The sequence below is a fragment of the Podarcis bocagei genome (assembly GCF_964188305.1).
Source record: "Podarcis bocagei genome assembly, chromosome: 8".
NCBI lineage: Eukaryota > Metazoa > Chordata > Lepidosauria > Squamata > Lacertidae > Podarcis > Podarcis bocagei.
The window spans coordinates 31221810-31248206 of NC_138133.1; the positions used below are offsets into that span (position 1 = coordinate 31221810).

At 42.5% G+C, this 26397-nt stretch overlaps 1 protein-coding gene across 5 annotated transcripts in view; it reads right to left on the reverse strand.

Moving 5' to 3' along the window:
* The window catches only part of CD83 (CD83 molecule), a 26918-nt gene continuing 521 nt past the window's right edge, over window positions 1-26397 (reverse strand). The window contains exons 1-7 of one of the 5 annotated variants that reach the window (XM_081206623.1): window positions 26118-26279; window positions 17303-17421; window positions 12501-13987; window positions 12232-12362; window positions 5509-5725; window positions 5325-5422; window positions 1-3100 (exon numbers count right to left, since the gene is read on the reverse strand). In XM_081206623.1, the coding sequence (XP_081062749.1) occupies window positions 3011-3100; window positions 5325-5422; window positions 5509-5725; window positions 12232-12362; window positions 12501-12543 (579 nt within the window). In that variant the 5' untranslated portion in view covers window positions 12544-13987; window positions 17303-17421; window positions 26118-26279 and the 3' untranslated portion in view covers window positions 1-3010. Of the gene's footprint in view, window positions 3101-5324; window positions 5423-5508; window positions 5726-12231; window positions 12363-12500; window positions 13988-17302; window positions 17422-18374; window positions 18549-20126; window positions 20928-26117; window positions 26280-26397 lie in introns of those variants that run through there. The other 4 variants (XM_081206621.1, XM_081206620.1, XM_081206622.1 and 1 more) reach the window with 4 other exon arrangements.

Consider the following 26397-nt stretch of genomic DNA (forward strand, 5'->3'; position numbering starts at 1 on the left):
GACTTACAGGTTATCAAGAAGTTGCAAATCTTTAATATATAATCTATATAGTTCAGTATAAACCTTAGGGATACTCATACATGAAAAGCATATTAAAGGTCAAATTCCTCAATTCCTAGCTAGCACACAGTTTGCCAGATGTTGCGTGTTTTAAGGATTGTCTCATATTTTAAAAGCTTTTTTCGTAATGCAGATTTAGACATGCGGATAATTCTTACCACAGCTCCAATGAATGACGGGAACACGGTAGTTAGTTGGAGCATACACACACATCACATGGAATGTTTAGTTGTAACAGAACTCTGGTGACCTTTTGGAGGAAACAGTTTTTCAGTGGAGAACAGGTGGCACAGTGGCAAGAAAGTTGGGCCCAGGTATGGGAAACCTAGCTAGGATACTTGAGCTTTTTAAAGTTCCGTTAGAGCCTTGCACAGAAGAGGCCAGGTGTAGTTCAGTGAGGAGTGAATTCCATAACTGATTGGCCGCCACCCCACCAACTAAATTTCTTTATACCCACGTAAGTTTCCAAACCATCTTCAAAGGCAGCCGCACACAGAGAGCATCACAGTTGTCTAGCCTAGATGTAACAAGCGCATGGCTAGGTCTGACAGATGGAGTAGCAGCCTAAGTTGATAGACGGCACTGCTAGCCTTCAATGCCACCTGCACTTCCATAGATTGTGCTCTCCTGGAGAACCACAAAGCTGTGAGCTTGGAACAGAAACAGTACAGCCTCATCCATGACCAAGTGCACACCTCTATCCACTTGGGCTGATTTCCCAGTCCATGGCTTTATCTGATTGGTTTCAGCTTGTTCACCCTTATCCACCCTAAAACCAGTTCAAAAGTCCCACAGCCTCCTGCCTTTTGAAGATGGAAAAGAGAGGTAGAACCAAATGTAATCCCCATATTAGTATTATCATAGCCCAGTCTTCCAGATGATCTCCCTCTGCAGTTTTACAGATGTTAAAAAGAATTATTCCCCCATAAGCCAGTAACCATGGAGCATAACAGAACTTCCCCATCACCACCTTCTTGGATTGATCCTCCAGGAAGGACTGGAGCCACCATATGATTATTTTTGTTAAGTTCAGAGATTTATACCCCACCCTTCAACAAGTTCCCATTGCAGCTTACACATTTTTTCCCTAGCAACATCTATTATGAGTTGCATTTCTGAACCATGGTCTCTCCAAATAGTCAATAGGGCATATTTGAAATTCTGCTTTGTCCCTTGTTGTTCACATTTACATTCTTTGCAATTGCTTCCATATGATATTTGGAAACGGAAAAAAGAAAATCATCTGCTGTTTACAGTGATGGATTGAATAAACAGATATTTTCAGAGTTTCTAAAAAGACAGGATTTCTGGAGGGAATTGTTTAAGTACCAGGGGATTTTTACAAAATTTTAATACTGCTCCCAGTTGGTGAAGATTTAAAACCTTCAATCAAATAGGCACAACATTTTAATGCTTTCCGTTCTGTCATGCTCACAACAGTATATGTGTGGACTAAATAACTCTTCAGATGCATGAATGAGAGATCCAGAATATATATTTTTTAAAAAAATTGGGAGTGGTGCGTGGCTATTTGAAAGCTACACTCTCTTCATTATGTAGAGGTGTCCCCAGTGGAGTGAATAGTTTAGCGGTACTCCTGAATCCTTTGCTGTTGCTTGAGGCTCAGGTGGCCTCGGTGGCATGGACTGCCTTCCATCAGCTTCGGCTGGTGGCCCAGCTGTGTCCCTATTTGGACAGGGTAGTCTAATTTCTGTTGCCTATGCTTTGCTAACCTCTAGGTCAGATTACTGCAACTCTATGTGCAGTTGCCTTTGAAGATGGCTCAGAAGCTTCAGCTGCTGCAGAATTTAGTGGCCAGGTTACTCACCAGGGCAAGACAGTTTGAGTATATTACACTGATCCTGGCCTGACTACACCGGTGCTGGTTTGGATCTATAAAGCCTTAAACGGCTCAGGACCACAATACCTCAAGGACTGTCTCTCCCCATATGAACCGACCTGGACCCTGCAACCATCATCCAAGGGCCTTCTTCATATGCCTCCTCCACAAGAGGTCTGGAGGGTGGCAACATGAGAATGGGCCTTTTCTGCAGTGGCTCCCTGTTTGTGGAATGCTCTCCCTAGCGAGGCTCTCCTGGCGCCTTCATTACATATCTTTAGGCGAAAACATTCCTCTATAACCAGGCCTCTGGCTGAATAACGTTCTGTGGTCTTTTAAATGTGTTTGTGGCAGGGGGGTTATTGGTTTGCCTTTGTTTTATTGTGTATTTTGGTTTTTTATGTTCTGAACCACCCTGTGGTCTTCAGATGAAGGGCAGTATGCAAATGTAATAAATAAAATAAAAATAGTAATACTCAGATACCCTCTCTTTAAATGAAGATTCGTCTAAGAAATCATTTCTGTGCACTCTATAATTTTCAGTAGATATACATGTAAATGCAGACTATCAGCTCTACAGTTGAGACAGAGGTTCCAGTGATGTTTCCTCTCATTTGGCTGTTCGATCACTTGAAGACGCTTTATTCTCTTAAAATATATATTGCAATAGCTGTGGCTATTGAAAGAGCTGGTTCAATCAATAATTTATGTGCCAGGTTAAGGGGCCAAGCCTAGTCCATAGCACATTTTTGCATATTAAGAACAAAGACTCAAAAGAGATTAAGATACATAAACAAGACGGGATGCCAATATTAGGCTTATAATCTTCCGTGACAATGGTATGGCTGATGCTAAAAGTTCATATTGTAGTGAATGAAACTGTGAATGAAACTATGTTCTCTGAAAACTTCCCCAGCTGGAGTGAGCAATTTAAAAACATTCCGAATACTCTGGTGAAACAGTGCATTAAATGTCCACACTACCCAATAGTCTTGCAGTAATGACTGTTGACGAACCCCCAGTGCGCTCAACAAAATCAGCGAGGACAGAACCTTGAAGAAGTTTATCTTTGCTGGTGCTGTTCCATATTGGGCACTGGAAGCCATCCTTTCAACAGATACTGACGAGGTAACGACTGTTGTCTATGTGTTTTTCTCTGGCCTTTTGATAACCTGAAGATCCATCCTTCTTTAGGCATATCTAGGAAAGAAAGAATTGCTGAAATGAGCATTTATAAGAATTGTAGGGAAAATGCATATTTAACTATAGTCTTACAGTGTTAAGAATCTAGCAATAAAATCCCAGAATACCTTTTCATTCATTTCCCCCCATTGAAACTTGCATTTTTTAAAAAAAAACAGTTTCATTTCATTTTCACGGAACAGTAGTCTTCAAGAGTGGAAGTGTGATCTGTTATGGTAGCAAATTCCAAAAGTGAATTATGTGTTGTATAAACACATACTTCCTCTTCTTTGTCCTGTCAGTCAGTTGTAATGAGTGATCTGAGTTAGATAAAGCAATTCTTCTTTGCCCTTCACACTAGTCATAAACTGATAAACCTTATCAGATTCTCGCTTTTTGATTCTCATTCCTTTATTTTTCCAGTTGTCCCAAACACTTACCTCTTCTTTATTTGAAATATATTGCAACCCCTTCAACAGGGGTGTCTGAAATGTGACTGCAGATATACCATTATGAGATTCAAAGTCTTGCTTCAGTTCTGAAACAGTATCAATATCTAGTTCCAACTTACGCCATAAACATTTGTACCTTTAAATTCATCGGAAGGTCAACAGACAGAAATAGCAATGGGTATATTAAACAGTAAAACATTTCCTTTTTGAGATTTAGGCAATATTAAACATTAATGAAAACTGATTTAGTGTCTGTGAGCCTCTATTCCCATACAGGGAATATGTCACATTAATTTTTTCATTGAAATGGTCATCTGCAGCATAAGGTTCTGCTTAAAAAACAGCACACCAAAATACCCACAAAGCTTCAGCAGCAAAGGGAATTTATAATTTTTATATGTGGAGAAACAACAAGGCCTTGTTATTGATTTTAGCAATTTTCACAATAGAGAGCCAAAGAGATCAATCTTCTGCTTCTTCCTCTGTTTTCAATTTAGCAACTTCCTTCAAGATTAGCACCTCAGCACAAATTACTGCCAAAGTCTTGTGAGTATCCAAAACAAAGCAAAAGCAACTTCAGCTGCTCCTCCAAATGTGTATGAAAGGCATCTTTTAGCCAAACTATATTATCCTCTCACCACAGTCACCAGAAAACATTTATTTCAGTGAACATAGGAAGCCACCTTATTGTGAGTCAAACCATTGGTCCATTTAACACAGTATTGTCTAAAGTGACTGGTATTAGCCCTCCAGGGCTTCAAAATGGGGTCATGATAATGAAAAAGTATTGTATATGAATTACTGTTTTCTAATGAACCTTACAGCAAGTTTATTTTTGACTAGTAGAGAGCCCTAGCTCAGAGGTAACAAATCATCAATTTATAAATGAATAATAGGTTATAAGTGGAGTTCTGAAAAGCTGTAGTTCCAAGACAGTAAGATACTGTCTTCGTCATTTCTCTTTTGTGTAATATTATCTACCAATATAAACAGAATATAATCCAACAATGGGTATGGAACCAGGGCGTCAGGTGATACAGGGAACCAATCGTATCCTGCTTGGCCCTACAGAGCTGCTGATTGGTCTAGTTCCTCTCTGTCAGAGTAAAGGTTGCAGCTCAGACAGCCTCTCCTTACTGGACTAACTGACTGTTTGTATGGCTCCAAGTCATCAGCCTTGTGCCTTCTCTAGCTGCACATCTCTCCTGACTTGATGTTAGAGGATAGACCTGTGTTAGTTGCCACAGTGACACACTGGCCCCATCCATCAGGTGCCTGTGACACTGTGATGTAGTGGTTAAGAGCAGTAGGCTTGTAATCTGGTGAACCGGGTTTGCGTCTCCGCTCCTCCACATGCAGCTGCTGGGTGACCTTGGGCCAGTCACACTTCTCTGAAGTCTCTCAGCCTCACTCACCTCACAGAGTTTTTGTTGTGGGGGAGGAAGGGAAAGGAGAATGTTAGCCACTTTGAGACTCCTTTGGGTAGTGATAAAGCGGGATATCAAATCCAAACTCTTCTTCTTCTTCTATTACAGCCATAATCCACACAGCATTCACAATGATACAATTTGCACTTGTATTTTCCCGTCAAGTAAGAATAAAACTGTTATGAGTTGGGTGTGTGGGAGAGCATGGCCTGTGCATGTTGCAGGGCAGCCCTAAACTGCATCACGCAAACCACAAAGCTCTTATGACACAGTCCCACTCACACTTCCCCTCGTGACAACACTGATGACTGCATCTGAAATGGGGCCCAAAGGGGATGTTGGAAACAATCTGAAAGTACTTACACAAGCAAAGAAGATGAGCAGCAAGTAGAAAAACCCAAGAGAGCACAACATCACAAGTTCTGTTCTGTATTTTTGAAATTTTGCATCTTCAGGACAGTCTGGAAGGCAAAATAGATAGTTAATTTATGGAACCTTGAGTGATTTGTGTGCAATAGAAGTTAAAAAACAGTCCATCATACTGTACCTGTTACTTTTAATGTAACTGTACTAGTTTGGTTAACTTTTTTGACTGGTGATCTTATGATGCATGCATATGTCCCACTGCTAAGACTTGTAGTATTTTTAATCTTCAGATAATGCCAGGTGCTGTTAGAGACCTCTGAGGAGTCGTTAAGATCTCTTGAATATTTATGTTCTGTATTATATTGCAGATCTGTCCATTCTTCACCAATTTCATCAGTCTGCAAAACAACAACATATGAGTGGGTGGTATGCTGCCAACCAACCAGAATGTACATATACACCAGTCCTAAGCAAATACAGGGTAGCAGTATGTCACACTTTTATGGTTCTGCTTTATAGGGTCAGTTCTGTTGAAGAACATGAGCAGCTGAAGGACAGAATCACTTTTTTAAAGGGAGAGGTCCATTTTATTTTCTGGAAGGAGCAGAGCAGTGACAAACTGGTGCTTCTTTTATTTCCACTGACAACTATGGTACTAATAGGAGAGCAAAAGAATTGCACCCCATCCCTTCCTCCGCATGCTCCTCCATTCAGAAAACAAGAGCTTGCAGGAAAGGGTCATGCAAGGAATCTCTAGGGCAAGTGCCCATTTGGCATTGGGAAAGAGACTTAGAAGCCATGGAGTAGTGACTCCCTTGGGACTTACTGGGAGCATATGAGAGTTCCTGCTCTCCTCCTTCTAGATGTTAGGGAATTTCTCCTACAGTTGCCTAGCAACCTAACACTCCTGTAGAATGGGAGCACACAACTGGAAATAGCAGAAAGCTAAGAAACATTGGTGATTAAATTTCTAAGCATAGTGGTGCTGAGACAAACCTCATTTGCCCAGTGGGCAAGTTTACTTGTCCATGATGAAGATGCCCACTGCTTAGCTCCCATGAGATGACTGGGTGTATAGCAGTCTAAGAGAACTGCTCATATTAATTTCGTTGAGGAAAGCAGATGGGAAGTCATCATTTATTTCCACTTATCAATATGAACTGTTCAAGTAGATGATACATCTAGACTAAAGGGGGCAGGAAACTCATCCCCAATACACCCTAATTTATTGAAGAAATGCATTATACATTTAAATGCTGAAATGTCTGTCTAAATGATCTCATTCTGAATTCTTGCAAATGTTTTACAGTTTGGATAAGCTCCCTTACTGCCCTTTTGAATACATTTCAATCACAATGTTCTTCTTTGCTATACACACAACTTCTCGTGAATGCCAAAACTCAAAATTAGTTAGTTCATAATTCAAACCTGCAAGAGTCATACTTCCCAACTGTATAAAAAGCCCTGGTTTTGTTTCAGTGAAATCTAGTATCTTCATAATTCAAACCAAGATTGATTTCAAGTTAAATTTATGTTTTATTTGCCTGTGCAGCCAGCATGATTAAGCATTCAAATTCTGCCAGTTTCTGTGCATTCTCAGACGTTGGCTACTGTAACCCTTTCCTTCCCAAAGAAATTGAAAAAGTCCCATTGCACATAGAATGTTTCTGCTTAAAGCATTTAGAAAGCAGGGAAGCCAAAATGGTGCCCTCCAGAAGGTTGATTGACTCCCATCAGCCCCCAGCCTGCATGGCTAATGGTATGGTATGATGGGACTTGTAGTCCAGCAACCTCTGGTTTATAGGAACAGCAGCAGGAGTCTTCCGTTCCCAGGGCATGCTCATTGTCGTATGCTGGCAACTTCTAGGAAGTCACAGGTAAGAGCTTAGTGTAGGGTACGGACCCCAGGTGGACAACTACTCCAGAAGGAGCACAGCGTGCCCCCCACCACAGGTACTACCCCTCCCAGGGGCAGATGGGGCTCATCAATCAGGGAAGGTATCCCATCTAGGAGAAGGAAAATTCTGGTCCTAAACTTCCACTGCCTTGTGGAATATCTTCGGGAGAAGAAATGGCAAAGGAGTAAACATTACACAAATCAGGAGCAGAGTCCCTAAGATGGTTGGATGGTTGCACACCTCCTTCCAACAATTTCTGCAGCCAAGCTGGTGCCAAACATATTGCTCTGCTTTCCTTTGGAGCACATCAGCGAGGCTGAGAGGGGGTCTTGTATTCTGGGCAGCCCAGGACCTCCATTCACACTGCCCAGGCTTGCGCCCCGGCGAAGTCACTTTGGTGCTGCAAACACAGCAGATTGACTTCACCCCTGGAGGCGCACTCCAGTGTCTCTCGAGACAGATTGATGCCAAGAAACAGGAGTCCTGCTGTAACAAATAGGCATTGTGTCTGTTGGTGCTTCTGCTCATTCTGATGCTTGTTCAGCTTGCATCTCAACTTCTCTCTGCCTTCATGGTGTTTGACTACACAGTCGTACCTTGGTTCTCAAACACCTTGGTACTCATACGTTTTGGCTCCTGAACGCTGCAAACCCGAAAGTAAGTGTTCTGGTTTGTGAACGTTTTTCAGAAGCTGAATGTCTGACGCAGCTTCTGCTTGAGTGCAGAAACCTCCTGCAGCCAATCGGAATCTGCACCTTGGTTTTCGAACAGTTTCGGGAGTCGAACGGACTCCTGGAACGGATTAGGTTTGAGAACCAAGGTACCACTGTAGTAAACAAAGCACATATGAAAACAGCCACCATGCAAGGATGCACTGTGACACATAATGTTGTGATGCATGAGCTTTTATATATAGAGAGAGAGAGGGGGGGGGGAGCACTTTTTGGTAATGTGCATGCAAAAAAATACCAACATGATGGATATTTCAAAATCTCAAAATAAAGGATAGCTTTCATCTAAGTTTGTAACATGAGATTCATAACTTGGCTAATGACAATTTCTAATGGGATTTATTTGCCCATCACTAATTCCTTCGTGAGCACGTGAGAAATAACATTTTGCCTGTGGAGACATCTAGTGGCAAATTGCTGATTTGATAGAAAGATTGATCTTCACTTGGGTTTAGCAGGGAAATTCTTTAATTAATTGCTGGTAAATGAACTGCAAAACTAAAACCCTAAAATTTCTTAGGAGAATTAAACCAAGCTGCTTCTGGATCGAGAGGTGTTGTTGTTGTTGTTACTTTTTGAACTATGCAAACTGTAGTCAACCATTGGTTTTAAAAATAATAATTAAAATCTAAACTTCGCATGAAATGCAGTGTCTCCATGCCGGGAGCAGCTGGCAGGGAGGGCAGTGCTGCAGACCTGGCTTCCTGGCAGCAATGTCACTGCCACAGACTAGAAAGGTGCAGGAAAGGTATGGCAGTTCAGATAGGATGCTTCTGGCACATCAGCGGCAGCACTAAATGGACACACCATGCCCTGCCTTTGCACTGTCCTGGCCTATGACATTGATGCCGCTGCTTGGAGGTTAGGGCCATGGCAACACACCTCACTATCAGACACTCTCATTTCATACTCAGTCACTGTACATTACACAACATTACTGACTAAAGAACCAACTAACCCTCCTTCAGTTGTAGGCATAGATCAGTCCAGAAAGATTTCTAGTGGTCGGGGAAGAAATCCCAGATAACCTTTTGCCTATATAAAATAGGAATGGCACCCACAAATAAATAATGAAGAACATACAAAAATTTTACCAAAAAAACCCCCAGTAAATTGTGTATGCTACAAAACATAGAGGCAGGATCTCTGGGGGTTGTATCCTAAATGGATCGTTTAGGGGGGGGGGAATAGGGGACAGCAGTTTCAAAATGCTGCTTTGAGTTATAGCCAGGCAGAGGCTGAAAACATAGCTCAACTTCCAAGTGGAATGAGCCTCTAGGCATCAGCTGAAACAACTGCACTGAGAATAAATGCATGGCAATAGTGGCACAGAATAAAAATGCTGCTGACAAGAAATGGCATGCAGTGAATGAATTTCTACATACTAGTCTCCATTCTAACACAATGTAATGAATGAGCGCACGCTTTACTTTGTTATAGTTGGGGAAATGGGCTGGAAAGTTAAAAACAAAAAAGAAAGCCAAGCCATTTGATAGCAAATTCAATGAATATACACTGCATTTCAAATAGCCTTATTGCATGACAACAAAACACTGCCTTTCTTCAAAGCCAACATGAAAATTGCCTAGACTTGTGCTTTTGCAATGTTTTTATTTACATAACAGGATTTCAGTGCAGAATTTCAGATCATTTGGCTTCAGAATGTGGGGGGGGGGTGTTTGGAGGGGTTATGCTAATAATGAACTGTAAGTATGAATGTACCCTGGATGAGTTGCATGAGAATGTGAAGTGAAACAAATAGTTATATATTGTCTTTTTCTAAGCCCTTCATAGATATAGTTGCGTGCACAATTCTGATTTACTATACTTGAGAGAGACATGGTAGAATTTACATTCCTTTGCACTTCGTCGTTATTATTTTTCAAATTAGTTTCAAGACTAGAATTGAAATCCTGATTTCAGTAGCTGGTGGGGGTGGTAAGATGACCTGAGGATGCTTATCACCCCCTGTTGGCTGAATAATCTGATCATTAATTCTTCACAAAAACAGAAATTCACACCGCACAGTCACATCCTCATCATAATTTTTGGGGCAGCAGAAGTCAGAGGTTAATTGTTTGCATTTACTACACAGTTCAACATGACACTGTGCTAAAGATCTAACCTGAGAGCTGTTTGAACTTTACATTCCAAAATGTCATACCATTTGTTGGAATTACTGTTTAATTGGCCCCATGAGGGCTTTATATACTGTTTATTGATTAGGCCCTCAATAGATTTTTTTTTAAGTGATTAATTCTACAATTCGGTTGCCTAGCTGTGCTCTGTCATCTTCACACTGCTTGTCCGAAATGTTGTCAGTGATAATAATAAATGTCAGTTATGCAAAAGAAAGGAAGAGGCATTGCAGAGCACTGAAACTTGAATGATTCTGAACTTCTACAACTGCTATTAATTGTTTAAGATTTAATTGGTGGCTACTGGATTACAGCACACTACAAAATGCAGAAATGACATGTGAGCTGGTTTTGCATGTCATGCTAAACTATAGTTAAGCGCTGTAGTTAAGTTGTATACAAATGAGCAGAAATGAGCCACAGTGAATCTTGGGCTCATGCCCTGCCCTGCCCTGCCCTGCCCATTCCTTTCATCTCTGGCACAGCCAGAAATTCGAAAGCTTCAGCTTCCATTTCACTTAAGCACAGTTCACCATTACATCCAGGCCCATAACTGTGGTTGAACTTAAAGGGAACCAGCTTTGGTAACTGTGGTTTGAATGCGCTGTGGTAACTGTGGTCTGGAAGGCACTACTACCCAGAGTTAAGCAAAAGCGGAAGCAAAAATTTCCAGTCTCATTCTTTTGGCCACACAGGAAAAGGGGTGGAGGGAGGGCATGAGCCCAAGGCTTCCCAAGAGTCATTCCTGCTTTTTCAGGCTAAACTATGGTTTAACATGCTTGAACTTGGCCTTCTCTGCCCAGAATGTTAGAATCTCAAGAGCAATTTACATTAAATGTTTTCTTTCACAGCACTCTGTACTCATATGTTCTCAAACGAGAACACAAGTTAGACAGAGGGAGCTGTCTCAGTAGCAGAATCCCACTGGGCGGTACCCTCATGGGTGCCACACCCACCGCACCCAGGAAGTGGTGGCGGCAGCAGCTTCCAGTAAGATTGCGCCACCAGCCACTGCCAACCAACCCTGGTAAGCCAGCATTCGGGGGAGGGGGTGGCAGGTGGCACCTTCCCGTTTTACCTCAAGTGGTGAAACGAGATGGGCTGCCCCTGACAACATGTGAACTGGGAAATCATTGCTATAATTAGCAACAATTCCTGTGATAGCAACAAGACGTTCTCCAACTTCCACAATAATTTTTGCTGTTATTCATGACCTTCTTCAGGCACTTGGAGCAAACACATTTGTGCTAAAATTGGGGAGGGTGTAGGAGCACACACGCAACCCCAGTACATTTCCGAGCACAATTCAAATTGTTGGTGCTGACCTTTAAAGCCCTAAATGGCCTTGGCCCAGCACTGTGGTACCTCTGGATACGAACGGGATCCGTTCTGGAGCCCCATTCACATCCTGAAGTGAACGCAATCGGCGTTTGTGTATCTGTTACAGGGAACCAGGCAGAGGGCTTTCTCAGTAGTGGCACCCGCCTGGTGGAACGCCCTCCCATCAGATGTCAAAGAAATAACGATCTGATGTTTAGAAGACATCTGAAGGCAGCCCTGTTTAGGGAAGTTTTTAAATGACTGATGTTTTAACGTATTTTTTATCTTTTGTTGGAAGCTGCCCAGAGTGGCTGGGGAAACCCAGCCAGATGGGCAGGGTATAAATATATTATTATTATTATTATTATTATTATTATTATTATTATTATTATTATTATTATTATTATTATTCCCCACATTGAGGAGGAAGATCTGAAGTGAGATTCTGAGTGTGTTTGGGTTGTCATGCCAAGAATTCTCATAACCCTGGTAACCCTGAAAAAGCATTCTAAGCATGCTCAGCCAAACATACTGAAAATCTCCCTTCAGACCTTCCCTCTCAATGCAGTAGTTTGAAATCAAGCCAGCTTAAACAGAGATGTTGGGGCAGTGATTGCATGCCCACTCCTCACACTCTTCCTTTTTTGCTCACATGAATTCAAAGAAACAGCTGAATAATGTTCATGATAGATCTGATTCACCTATCACAACATCCATACAAATGTCTCCACCAACGTTTTTTAACCACACTTACAGATTAAATAAAATGCAGATACAGATGGGAAATCTAAGGGGAATGAAAGTAACAGGTACTTACCTTATACCAGGAGACTGCCCCTTTTGAGACTTGTATATCCTGAAAATATTTACAAGGGAGCGACACATCTTCACCGCACGTTGCCACAACCTGTTCCGCAGCATCAGCAACCCCATGAACCACATGCCAGACTACAGGAGGGGAAACACAAAGACAGGCTATTTATGGGGACGCCACTCAGATGATCAGCTGTAGCAGGATCTTGAAGCAAAAACAGACCTTGAAGTCATGGGGTGACGAAAATTAGAAAAAATAATATATATATTTACCTTGACTTAGGAAGACAAGCTGATAGCAATATATGGATGCCATGGGCACACAGTAGCTGAGATCTATCTACTCTTTTCAGGAGATGGTAAGTGAAAAGAAGTGAAAGAGATTATGCCTATAACTGTGTGCAGTCAACTCAGGAAACAGATGGTTGGGGATCCCCCCTCTCCTACACTCCAGCTAAGGAAGTCTTGAAGGTCTCTGGCTGTAGGGGGAAGTCCCATGTGTTTTCCCCTTAGTTTCGGCCACTGGGGTAATTGGAACCACAGTGCTTGATCTGGTATTTCAAATTTCAGCGGCACCCTGTGCGAGGCCAAAATTCAGCCCCTCCCCCTCCCATTTTGTGCATGCGCTACGTCATAGTCATGGTGCCCTGCAGTGCCCTCTTGGCTCAGCACCCAGTGCGGGGAAACCAGCCACGCTGCCCTAAATCTGGCTCGGCTTGAGGAGGGGAGATTTAAAGCTCCCCTCGCCACCTGCACTCCTGACAACCCCACTCCACATGCTGCAATTCACCACACAAATACCTAGTTTGACCTTGAGATGTTTCATCATCTGCGCTCTTATATTGTTAGAAAATCTACACAGATTTTTGTGTGTGTGTCTTTATTATTCTGTCATTTCATGTCACGATTCAATCCCTTTTTTGTAAACACTCAAACTGCTTGTGCAGAAACGTCTTTGTAGCATGGACTGTCGCTACATGATGTCATTATAGCAAAACCCTATCCACCAAGGCATTTACATTTCAAAACCTTCTTCGGATGCCCTTCTGTTTTTCCTCAAAACCAATTGCAAGTATAATCACTATATATTCTCTTTGAATGAATGGAGCACTTCTTGCATGAAATATCATCAGGGCAACAAACAATGCAGGAAAAGGGAAATGAAAGTCATTTGGCTGATGTGATGAGGTCATCTAACTCTGAAAAATTTCCACAAGTGGGTTTTCCCCTCTGGGTAATGTTTAGACTGTACTTTCCAGATAGAAGTACATACACGCATGATTGATTAGTGATTCCCATAGCCCAAAATCACTTATTTCAAAAACAAGGCCAGCTTTGATCCCTAATTGAGTTAGTAATTATAAAGACTAGGACTAGACTAAGTTTGTTTTCCATTTAGAAATAGCTGCTGGGGTGGCATTCAGTTCAAGCTCTTTGCTCATGCTGTTTTCTCCCCAACATCCTCTAGCTTACTATTTGCTACAATCTCACCTTTAAGGGCAGATAGCAGTTTAAATAAGAAGGGGAATGGGTAGCTAGAGACTTATAAATACATTGAGTTAATAGCATGTATATGTGGTTGAATACTAGAGCTGCAATCTTAGACCTACTTGGGAATAAGCCCAATCAATTCAAGAGAGCTTACTTTTAGGTGTGGAATGAGTTGCTTTATAAATGTTCCTTAAATGTCAGTTTTCTCTTTCTTTCCTTCTTTCTTCTGCATTTATATAGATACTCTGTAACATAAGGTCTCTGGGCAACTTAATAAAAACCAAATACATTGGTACCTCGGGTTTAGTACTTAATTCGTTCCGGAGGTCTGTTCTTAACCTGAAACTGTTCTTAACCTGAAGCACCACTTTAGCTAATGGGGCCTCCTGCTGCTGCCACGCCACTGGAGCACAATTTCTGTTCTCATCCTGAAGCAAAGTTCTTAACCCGAGGTAATATTTCTGGGTTAGTGGAGTCTGTAACCTGAAGCGTATGTAACCTGAAGCGTATGTAACCTGAAGCGTATGTAACCTGAGGTACCACTGAACAATAATTAAAATACAATAGAAAACTACAGAAACTATTAAAAACTCAAAACACAGTTTAAACGCTTTTTTAAAAAGCACACCCTCAAAGGACCTGACCATATGACATACTTAAAAGTTCTGGGACAGGGATAGCCAATACATGCCTTCCATGTATTTTGGACTATTTTGGTATAGGGGGAGGCAGCGGCAGCGTGTAAGGGCAGCTGGCAACAGGATGGTGTGTGGGGAGGCAGCGATGGTGGTGCATAAGGGCAGCCAGTGGTGGGATAGTGCGGGGGGGGGGGGGTGAGGTGGCAGAGGGATGGTGCAGGGTGGCAGTGGCGGCAGAATGGTGGGGGCGGGGAGGTCATGTCCCGATTTGCCTTCTCAGGATGTTGGAGGGTATGATAAAAATGTGCAGGATATTTCAGTGACTGAGTTTGGCCTATGTACCTACTGGTATGTACGGTGACAGAGTTACCCACCCACTGGACAGAAAAACTGAACAACAGCAGTGAATAACAACAGTTACAGTTTATGACCAATGACACTGTTAGCGAAATTCTGCTTAAGTGAGTGGGTGATGTGAGAGTTTTAAAGGAGAAGCACTGACTGCTGACTACGTAGGTGGTTTTGGAAACAGAGACTGTATGTGGGCGGATTAACATTTAATTTATAAAGAAGTGGGTACTATAAACACATTTTGTAATAAAAACAAAAAACCAACCAAGCATATGATCAGGACTGGAGTAAAGTAATTAGAGACCTTAATCCAAACTACAATTGGGCAAGGAGGTTTGACTTGCTGGTGTAATCATTTGAATACAGCACAACCGCATCTTATGCAAGGGTTCTGCTCCTAAAGGTAAAGGTAAAGGGACCCCTGACCATTAGGTCCAGTCGCGGACGACTCTGGGGTTGTGGCGCTCATCTCACTTTACTGGCCGAGGGAGCTGGCATTTGTCCGCATACAGCTTCTGGGTCATGTGGCCAGCATGACTAAGCCGCTTCTGGCAAACCAGAGCAGCGCACGGAAATGCCATTTACCTTCCCGCCGGAGAGGTACCTATTTATATACTTGCACTTGACATGCTTTCAAACTGCTAGGTGGGCAGAAGCAGGGACCAAGCAATGGGAGCTCACCCCATCACGGGTTCAACATATACACAAAAATAGCATAGAGGAGGGAAGAGAGAGTCCACTGTACTCCCCGAAGCCCATGTGCCAAGCAAGTTTCACTCTGGGATGCTCACAAGAACCCAAGTGGACCCACTGCATGGATAACTTTTAAGTTCTCCACCTTGACTGGATTTAACTTGCCCAATTTCAGCCAGCATAACTTCAACTGCATATGGTTGAAATCGTGCAAGTTAAATGTGCATAAGATGCAATCGTATTGTACTTCGTGTCTGCCTTCATACTTTGTGTTGGTAGTATTGTTATTTTTTTAAAAAAGCTTTGTAATCTGTATTGGGCAAAAGTCAAAAGCATTTTCCCATTATAAAATGCCAATTAATAATATTAGTCTGAATTAATAGGAAAGATGACCCTCGGGGTCCCTTCCAACTCTATGATTCTATGTTAGCTGAGATATTTAAAAATAGGGGAGTTATCAAGATTCTTTTTTAAAAATACCCTAAACCAACTCTAGATGGCAACAGCACACTGTATACTTTTGCCATAATATAACAGCTGTCTTATAAAAGCTGGAGCTAACAGAACTTTTCAGGAAAACCCCATCTTCAGAAGCTTCTGGTAAATATCAGTAGATTCTGATACTTTGCAAAGGCAGTAAAAATAGAATCATGTTTAATATTTCTCTGCAGTTCCCCCACATTTAGCATATAAATGAGAAGTATTGTAGGATTAATGTGTGATTATGCTAAGAACTCAAATAAACAGTAAATTTGGATCTGCAGTTCTATGAGTTTGATTCAGTTCAATGGAGGAAGCACATATGTGTGTATGTATATGCCTTTGCCCATGCATGGAAAAGATCTCTGTGCATATCTGAGTGCATATAGGGCTGTGAATAAGGGTGGTAATTTTCTCATGGTTTTACCTTATTTTAACACAGTTACAGTGCAATCCAATGTGTGTCTCCTAAGAAGTCCCATTTAGATATACAGGGTTTACTCCCAAGTATATATAGGATTACAGCAGCAGGGTATAGTATTATAGCCTCAGTATGTTTCAGACTATAACTTCTATCAGCTCCAGCAGAGCTGTCTGAAGGGCACCAGGATATCAAAGGCTGGTCTAGACAGAGAAACTTAAATATGCTTTGTTTGTATAAGGATTGCTTTGTTGTAAACCAACTTGTTCCTTAACAGGCTGACCTGATTTTAAATAAACTCTTTAGAACTTCAGGAATTCAAAGCCAGCTCTGGTTAACTGAAAGGAGACTGTATGAGAAAGAGAACTTGATATCAATGTAGACAAAACTGGTTGCTGCTTTTAGAGGTAAAGGTAAAGGGACCCCTGACCATTAGGTCCAGTCGTGACCGACTCTGGGGTTGCGGCGCTCATCTCGCTTTACTGGCCGAGGGAGCCAGCATACAGCTTCCGGGTCATGTGGCCAGCATGACAAAGCCGCTTCTGGCGAACCAGAGCAGCACACGGAAACACCGTTTACCTTCCCGCCGGAGCGATACCTATTCATCTACTTGCACTTTGACATGCTTTTGAACTGCTAGGTTGGCAGGAGCAGGGACCGAGCAACGGGAGCTCACCCCGTCACAGGGATTCGAACCACCGACCTTCGGATCGGCAAGTCCTAGGCTCTGTGGTTTAACCCACAGCGCCACCCATGTCCCTTAGTTGTTGCTTTTAGGGTGTGTATAACTCTTTACAAACCTATGAGTTGCGAAGACAAAATGAAAACTGATAAATTGGTGCCTGACCAGGAATGAGACCTTGTGTTGGTAGTGAATAGCACCAACCCAGTGTTTCAGCCGTGGAAAAGGCAAGTTCCATGTGAGGGATTATTAGGAAAAGATTGAATCATATTTGGCTTATCAAGAAAAGAAATTACTCGCTATAATGGCTATGGTTTACCTCTATTGTATACCAATTGCTGAGAACCACAGATGGGGAGAATGCTGTCACACTCAGGTCCTGATGGGTCTTTGATCTGAGCCAGTAAGATTGTTCTTATGGTCAGCTGAAGAAAAGAACTAATGACAGCAGGTAGAGTTTTAAACATGAATACAACGTAATGAGCTAAACATCAGGAGTTCACTTGTTTTAGCTACTTGTTGATGATCATTTGGCATTTATGTTACTTTAAAAAATGTAAACTGTGTAATTGAAAATATATAAGCAGTATACATAGAACAATATAAAACAATTATAAATAATACACAGATAAAATCAGTATTGAGGGCAATATTTATCAGGAAAGATTTGCTATGAATATTCCAAACCAATTTTACTTCCACCACTGCTGAGAAATTAATTTGTTTTTTGTAAGAGCATAGAAAAAGAAGGAATGTTTTGCATTTCTCATACAGCAAGCAGAACCAGTCTAATCATATTTCAAATCTCAATCACAAATCAACAGAAAAGATGTGTTAATCCTTGATTCTAGAAAAGGACTTTAGCTACCTGAGAAGTTAAGCTGCAGGTTGTAATAGGCTGTGAAAGCTTTCCATTCTTCTGGGGAATGGCACAGATAGCTCAATATTCAATTTACATAAATAATCAAAATGGTGTGACATTATTTCAACCTGTCTGCATGTCTCATGGCACCGGTAATCTAGTTATATTATTATGCAGCCTGTCTCTTGATCCCAAAGTGTATGCATAAAAATTTATTTAACATCGGTGCTGCCTCCAAAGTTTACCACAGTATTTTCCAGAAGTCATGACATCAAAATAATAATAAAGGAAGGAAGGAAAAGAAAATTGAAATAGTCCAGCTTCTTAGTTACTACTCACTGAATTTTGATTTCTTTTGGGGGGAGTGGGGGTGTTAGTTAAATGCACAATACCAGTAGATGTGGGCAAGATTTAAGGGTAGAATCTGGACTCAGATCTAAGGATAGTTAAGGCAAATGCCAAATTAGGAGAAATTGATTGTTTAGTAATTTTGGAGGTCAGATAAAATGCTTTCTCCCCCCCCAAGTACCTTTTCTTCCTGCCTCTTGATTGCTTCTGTTTAGGTATTATCTTTAAAGGAACAGAGCATCCAGAAAGAAACACATTTGCCCAGGTGCAGGAAGAGAAGTCTGCATGCATTAGAAGTCTTCCCCTTGTGCTGCCAGTGTGGATCTGAAAATACATTGCAATGCCATTAGGGCCCTTCTTGTTTGTTTGTTTGTTTGTTTGTTTGTTTGTTTGTTTGTTTAATAAAATTTTTATTGGTTTTTCAAAACATTTTTATAGACACATACAAACAAATAAACAAAAACATGTATAATTTCATATCCGTTTTTTCATAAACCTTACTTCGTCGACTTCCCCAAACCTCCCCTTTCTGCATCCCAATTTCCAAAATTATTTCAGCAAATCCTAACACTTGGTTTTATCTGATTTATCCCTTATTCTTTTCTTTTACTTAATCTTTTACAGCTGTAAACCCCCCTTTCCCCCCTAAAACCTCGACATTTTAACTTTCATTAATTTTACAATGTTTCTTAAGATAAGTTTTAAATTTCTTCCAGTCTTCTTCCGCCGTCTCTTTCCCCTGGTCACGGATTCTGCCAGTCATTTCAGCCAGTCTCATATAGTCTATCACCTTCGTTTGCCAATCTTCCAGAGTGGGTAGATCTTGAGTCTTCCAATGCTTTGCGATGAGTACTCTTGCTGCTGTGGTGGCATACATAAAAAAAGTTCTATCTTTCTTTGGCACCAATTGGCCGACAATGCCCAAGAGAAAGGCCTCTGGTTTCTTAGGGAAAGTACATTTAAGCACCTTTTTCATTTCGTTATATATCATTTCCCAGAAAGCCTTAATCTTCGGGCACGTCCACCAAAGGTGATAAAAAGTACCTTCAGTTTCTTTGCATTTCCAACACTTATTATCGGGCAAATGGTAGATTTTTGCTAGCTTGACTGGGGTCATGTACCACCTATAGATCATTTTCATAATATTTTCCTTTAAGGCATTACATGCCGTAAATTTTATACCGGTGGTCCACAACTGTTCCCAGTCAGCAAACATAATGTTATGACCAATGTCCTGTGCCCACTTAATCATAGCTGACTTAACTGTTTCATCTTGTGTATTCCATTTCAGCAACAAGTTATACATTCTAGACAAATTCTTAGCATTGGGCTCTAACAATTCTGTTTCTAATTTTGATTTCTCCACCTGGAAGCCAATTTTCCTGTCTCATTAGGGCCCTTCTTGAAGTGGTAGGATGAGTCTTTTGAGGTGAATGGGGATGATATATGCATCACGGGCCGCCACTGGTTATGTCTGATTAGCTGCTAACAGCTGAATTGGGATAATTCATTGCGGTACAGCCAATTTCTAGGAGAATTCCACAGTAATTTCCCCAACACATTTATTCTAGATGTCTTCTAGACGCATACAAAAGAACCCACCTATCGTTCTACTATAATCCATTTGCCCCACAAATTTGACCTGATTTCAATTAATTATTGTACAACCTTTTTTGTACCAGGGAACAGCTTGAAGGGAAACAATTTACTATTTTATGTTGAAAGCAAAATAGTCAAAAGATACTACTGTAGCTTAATATAAATTAGGAAATGATTTACAAATTAAAACCCACATCCACTGACAATCAGAATCACTTCTGATGCCCTTATTTGTTTGCTAATAATCCACAGTTTGGGCAATGTGCAGCCCTGGGAGCGCAGCCCTAAGAAAAGATATAAGGCAAATACATCCCAAATGGGTAAGAAGCTGGACCTTGCTTTACTATCCAATTTGTAATCTTCCTACATTTCTTCTCTTCGGCTTTCTAACACTGTTAAGAACAATCACATATGCAGACAAATACTGTGGGCCCTGTGTGAAAAGAAAATGCTTTTAATAGTGCAGACTCCAAGATTGCCTTTCCTCTCAGTAGATCTAGCCAGACGGAAGTGTCCTCAGCTTGCAGACAGTTCGACTCTATTTCGACCTCTGTGGAATGAAATTTATGCAAATGAGCCTCCTATTGAGTTTGAATCTAGCCTCACTGCCTTACAGATGTCACACGTGGCCCCTACAAAATATTGCAGTGCAGAGTGCTCTTGTTCAGGATATCCATTCCCTCTTCCTCCTGGTTTTTTTACACACACGCAGACACGCCATACACAATGAGCCAGCATTTTGTGACCTTGAGCACTGAACATGCTGAGTCCTTGTGGCAGGAGAGGGTTCCCCTCCCCTTACTTATTTTATTAACAAAACTCAACTTCCCACCCTCCAGTGTTTTGTTTTTTCTCTCTAAAAATGTACTGCAGCCAGCATTTAATATCACTGGTAACTGTGGGATATAAGCCAGCCAGATATAGTTACTTTATATGATAAAGAAATCAATGTTTATTTATTACAAGATTACACAAGCTTATGTGGTTACTTGAATATACTGCTGTCTATTTAAATCAGGGGTTGGCAAACTGCGGGCTGGATCAGGCCAAATTGCCTTCAAGATCCAGCCCGCAAACTGTCCATGGATCGGTGTGGGGATACTGTTCGTTTGGGCTGCACCATTCCCCCCCCCCGTACCATTCCATTTCCCCCCTTCTCCCTCACGCACACCGTGGTGGCGCCTCCACCCACCCACCCTCCTCCTGGCTTCTCCCCGCCCTGCCTAGAGGAGGAAGGGACCTGGGCTGAGTGCCATTTTAAGCAGCCCTCTCCGGAGCCAGCCCTTTCATGCTGCTCATCTTCCCTCCACCGCCGCCACCCTGGTGCTCCTGAGAGCCAGAGAGCGGAGCAGACGAGCTCGTTCTGCCTACCCACAAGAAGCAGCAGTGGTGGTGGCAACCCCAGGGAAGGTAAGCGGAGCGGCTGGGGCTGGAGGGTGGAGAGGAGAACTACTTGCCCCCTCTCGCCTCTTCTTCCAGCTCTCCACCCCCCCATGCTGCTTCTCCAACCCGCCACAAGGTCTGGGGGACGGTGGACAGGCCCGTGGCTAAAAAAATTTGCCGACCCCTGCTTTAAATGAATATGCACTTCGTTAACATGTTACTTAAATGCAGCTTATTTTACAGTATATGGTTTATTTACACAGATATGCAACATGAGCCTGCGATTGGAAGGGTTCACAGCATGAACACCCCAATAAGGTCTTGCTTCTCCCACAGCCTTAGATCCCAGCAGAGATCAGGCCTGGCTCTCCCTCTGCCTTTCCAGGCTGCGGCTTTGCTTCCAGTTTCTAGCTCAGAGCTTTCCAAACTGTTCATGTTGGTGACACACTTTTTAGACGTGCCTCATTTCGCAACACAGTAATTCAGTTTTACTAGGAAACTGGAGGTTAAATGAACCCCTTTCCGGTCCCGTGGGGAGCATTCGCGCGACACACCTACACACGCTAACGTGTCATGACACACAATTTGGAGAGCTGAGTTCTAGTTCGTGTAACTGAGCTCTCCACTCTGGCCTTTCTGTCTTCCTAACTACCAGAGAATTGAGAGAGGGAGGCCTATCCATTTGTTCTCTGGCACAGAGTCACTCGCTTTGTTACCTTAGTGACCCATACTTAGCTTGCCATTACCAGGGTCGCCTGGCTATTGCAGCTTTTCATTTTCCTTATATAAAAAGTGAGTTAGCTGCACAAGAGCTCCAAATTAATTTAAATTAGGTAACCTGAATTTGCTAGTATATGATTCTTAATTATTGCTTTGAATGTATACTTAACTTTCTTTAGTAATGTTCAATTCTGGATTGTTTTATTTGATCTTTTAATATAGGTTGCAAACCACTTTGAGGTTTTTTAATTAAAAATATAAAATGGTATAGAAATGAAATTAATAATAACAATCATCACCACCACCACCACCATCATCATCACTATTATGGGGTAGGGTCAAATATGGAAGTGCCCATAGTATAAGCATTCTATATTTTTTCCTCTAGTACCGTATTGGCCTGAATATAAGCTTCACTTTTCCCCCAAATTCTGACCGTGAAAAGTTAAAGTACGGCTTATATTCATGACCTTATGGTATCTAGCCATGAGTGTGGGCAAACAGTACCAGGAGTGCGGCAAAGCGGCGCCAGCCCCGTGTGTGGTTCCCCGGCCTCTCCCACAAGGGCGGGAAGGGAGAGAGCAAGGAAGGGGAAAGGCCGCTGGCAACACAGTGCACCCCCCCAAGTATGCAGCCAGGAGCCCCCCCCCTCCAATTTTAAAGGTGTGGCTTATATTTGGGTGCAGCTTATATTTGGGTCAATATGGTATTCATTCTGCTAATTCCGTTTTTGAGTAGAGGGAATCTCATAGATTCTCTCTCTGCCCATATGTTCGCCCTTCATTATTATTGGCCTTTAGTTAGTTGAATAATAAGTTTCTTCCCATTCTGACAGCTGGTCAGAGTAGGATCTCCTTCCTTGCTGCAGCTACCCTACTCACCCTGGCTGCTGCCACTTAACAGGTATCTTTCAGGCTGTGCTTCTCTTTTGTAATATGCCAAAAGTTTTGTTCTAAGCCAGGTGCTGTCTAGAGCAGTGTTTCCCAACCACTGTTCCGCGGCACACTAGTGTGCCGCGAGATGTTGCCTGGTGTGCCGCGAGATGTTGCCTGGAGGGAGGCGGGCGAGTTGGGCGGCGAGAGGCGGGGCGGCGGCAGCGAGGAGAGGCCGCCCAGCGCGGGGCTCTCGCCGTCTGCCTGCCTGGCTGCCTGCGAGCTCAGCGGGCAGCGCCTCCGTCCGCAGCGCCCGCCTCGCGGCTCTCATTCCCTGCCCCTGCCAAAGCTCACCCAGCCAAGCCGCGCTCTCCTTCCTGCCTCGCTTTGCTGCCTCCTCCCCCCCCCACCCCCAAAGCTTGGAGGTTCCCCGGCAAGGGGGAGGGAAAAAATTGAAACTTACACTTTCGTGCGTCCCTCCTGGCGTGACGCTGCGCGCTGACGTCACGGTGCTGTAATGGTGGTGTGCCTCGAGATTTTTTTCATCAAACAAGTGTGCCTTTGCCCAAAAAAGGTTGGGAAACACTGGTCTAGAGGGCATGTGGAACATTCCTTATTTTGGCCACATGCACTGAAGGAATGCATAATCTACAGTCCACAAGCAGCCTTTGGCAAAGAATCAATTCCTCTGCAGTGACTTGAAATGCTCCTACTTAACAGTCCCCACCAGTAACTGAGTTCAGTGACAGCAGCAGCTAAGATTTATAATGCACCTTGAGAGTTGTGTTGTGTGTGTGTTCCTTTTCTTCCCACTCTGATCAGTACAATGCTGAGAGAGCAGTTCATCAATATAAGCAAAGGATGCAGGAGAGAGAGGTATCAATCTTCCTCAAAGGATTATTATCAACCTCTATTTCGGAGAGAAGAAGCAAGGGGGAAGGGAATCAAATAGACCAGATCCTGATATGTAGCTGCCAGCATAAAATTAAGCAACGGTGAGGGGGAAACTAAAGACCGAAGAAGAAAAAATATACTCCGTGTGCATTTGTACACACAACTGAAGAGCAATGAAATTAGGTAAAAGGAAGATACCTGACGGAAAAGCACAAATAACTCAGGAGACACGTTAGGTTACACTTTAAGTCTAAGCTATTCAGAAGTCTAACCCTTTAGGAGTTTGCTATAGCCTTCACACATCAGTTCCAGGTATTCCTGTGATTTTGTTTGCAAGGTACAGTGGCAGTAGCAGCTCCCTTAAATTAAATGCCAGCATATTTGCTTTTTATTTATTTGATACATTTTTCATTATTTGTTTTATTTAGTTATTTTCTGTCCATTTCATTTTCTTTCTGTCTGTGGGGGTTTTTTTTTGGGGGGGGGAGGGTTGCTTAAACTCCCTGTTACTTCTAGATATTGAAACTGATATCTCTAAGGTACATTTTGTAATTATTTTAATGAATATTTAAGTTGTAGTCTCACCTGCTAGTAAAGTTGAATGAATGTAAATATTCTATTGATATTTATTTCAGTAATTGTAATGGTCCAATCCACTAATACATTATAAAATAGGTACAAAATAAATGTGTGATTTTCAGACACTAGCTTATAGTCAATACCAGGCCTCGTGTCAATTCAAAGCCATGTTTACATTACTAGCTCTGTTCGCTCAAAGAGTAAATGGATTCAAATCCATAAACCTGCACCAAATGAGTGAAAATGTCTGGCTTTTTATTGCCCTTGTATGACTCTGATCTCCTGTACAAACAAATTAGTAAAGCACATTGTGAGACCTTTATAAATTAGTGGAGCACATTATGAGATCTTTATAAAATGTTATTGAATGGGTATCCTGTAGTCTCAAAAAATTGTGTGTGTGTGTGTGTGTGTGTGTGTAAATGAACCTACCTGCTTGGAAAGGGAGCATAGGAGGAGGGAACTGATTCATTTGTTTGCTTATGTAAATAAAAGTGCTTACTCATCAGTAGCTGCTGCTAGAAAATGTTGGTGGTTGTGAAGGGGAGGCGGGCAATCCCTTAATAAATACTATAGCACAGGGTTGACAGTGAAGTGACTGATGATGAAGAATTTGCTCCCTGGTGCATCCCAGTGAATTTGACAGGTAAGACACTTTTCCCTCCTAAAATATCCAGAGGTCCCTTAATATAGAGTAGTATGCACTTTAACATACTGTAACCACTTGGCATACTGGAATGCTTCTGGGTGGAGTGCAGTAATTCAAGTTAGTGGCTGTGAGTGTGAAACCAGAAGAGTTACATCCTGGATTGATTAGCAGGGTAAACCATATACAGAGCTTAACTATTTAGTGGTTAAGAGCCTGGGCTATGGTGTCTTTGGAAAAAAAGTTAAGCTCTCATGGTGCTTCTTAAGGCAGGTCCCTACCCCCACCCCACTTCCAGCGCCTCTGCGAGGAAGGACAGACGCAGCCACTGCAAGCATCTCCCCCAGGGGAATGAGCAAAGAAGCTCCTCTCTCGGAGCCTTCTCTTCCGCTCTAGGAACGGCAACTCCTCTGCTGCTGTTAACCCTTACAGAGCCGAGCGGCAGGAACCCCTTGGCTGCTCCGGGCAGAGCACAAAGAGAGGCGCAACAGACACTGAATTTTATTGCGGGGGCCAAAGGTATCTGGCCCCTTGGAGTTGGTGCCTGTGCGCCAGGGAGCATATTGTATAGGCTATCCCTTCCCTATCATGCAGTATCTTACATGGTCCGCAGAGTAAAGGGGGTGGGGGTGGGAGAGGTAGAATTGATTCGTCCACTCTGCTAAAATATATGTGATTTTAATATCAGTTGATCTTGCTTGAGATAGGTTAAAACTGCGGGTATGTGACATTTGCCGGTATAGGGCGGTATGCAGATTAAATAAATATAATAAAAAGGGGGGAACCCTTGAGGAACTAAGTAGAAGCATAAACTGGTGAAATTGGCACGGTTGGGATTGCAGTATCTGGAGACACTCAGTTATCAGCACATGAAAATGACAGCAGAGTAGGTTGAACCCAACCAAAAGAATATATTGAAAGCAATCAGAACAAGGCGCCTCGAAGCTTTTACAGCAGAACGTGCCATTTACATTAGGATGAATTGTTGAAATTGTAAGGCACTTTGAAGCCTATGTGAGAAGTGGGATGCCCCTCCAAAAAAACAAAATAAGGTATATCATGGCTCTACATAGTGACGTTCTGGCTCACCACACTGGGCTGTGGGTTGTAATCAGATAGAGAGCACCAAAACAACAACAACAACAACTAGAGCTAACACAAACACATGGCAAGGAAAACAACTGAACTCCGCAGCATTGGCTGTTTGGGTCCTTAGGGCACCTCCAGTCACCTTCGTTTTTCACACTGCTTGTCAAGATGTGACCTTGCCTATCCATTGGGGCCGGGGAAACGACAAGCCGATACTTTTGGGGTTGAACGACAGGTCCTCTCTCTTCCCCATCACTGGAGAGCGTGGCGGGAGAGGACGGTCTTTCCCCCCACCCTCTGCCTCATGCAGCGGCTGCTTCCCGGCACCTGCGGGACAAGGAGGGAAAGTCGTGGGGGGGGGAGCGTTTCAAACGGTCGTGTGAGGTGCTTGTGTACGACAATATATAACGGGCGCGGGGGGG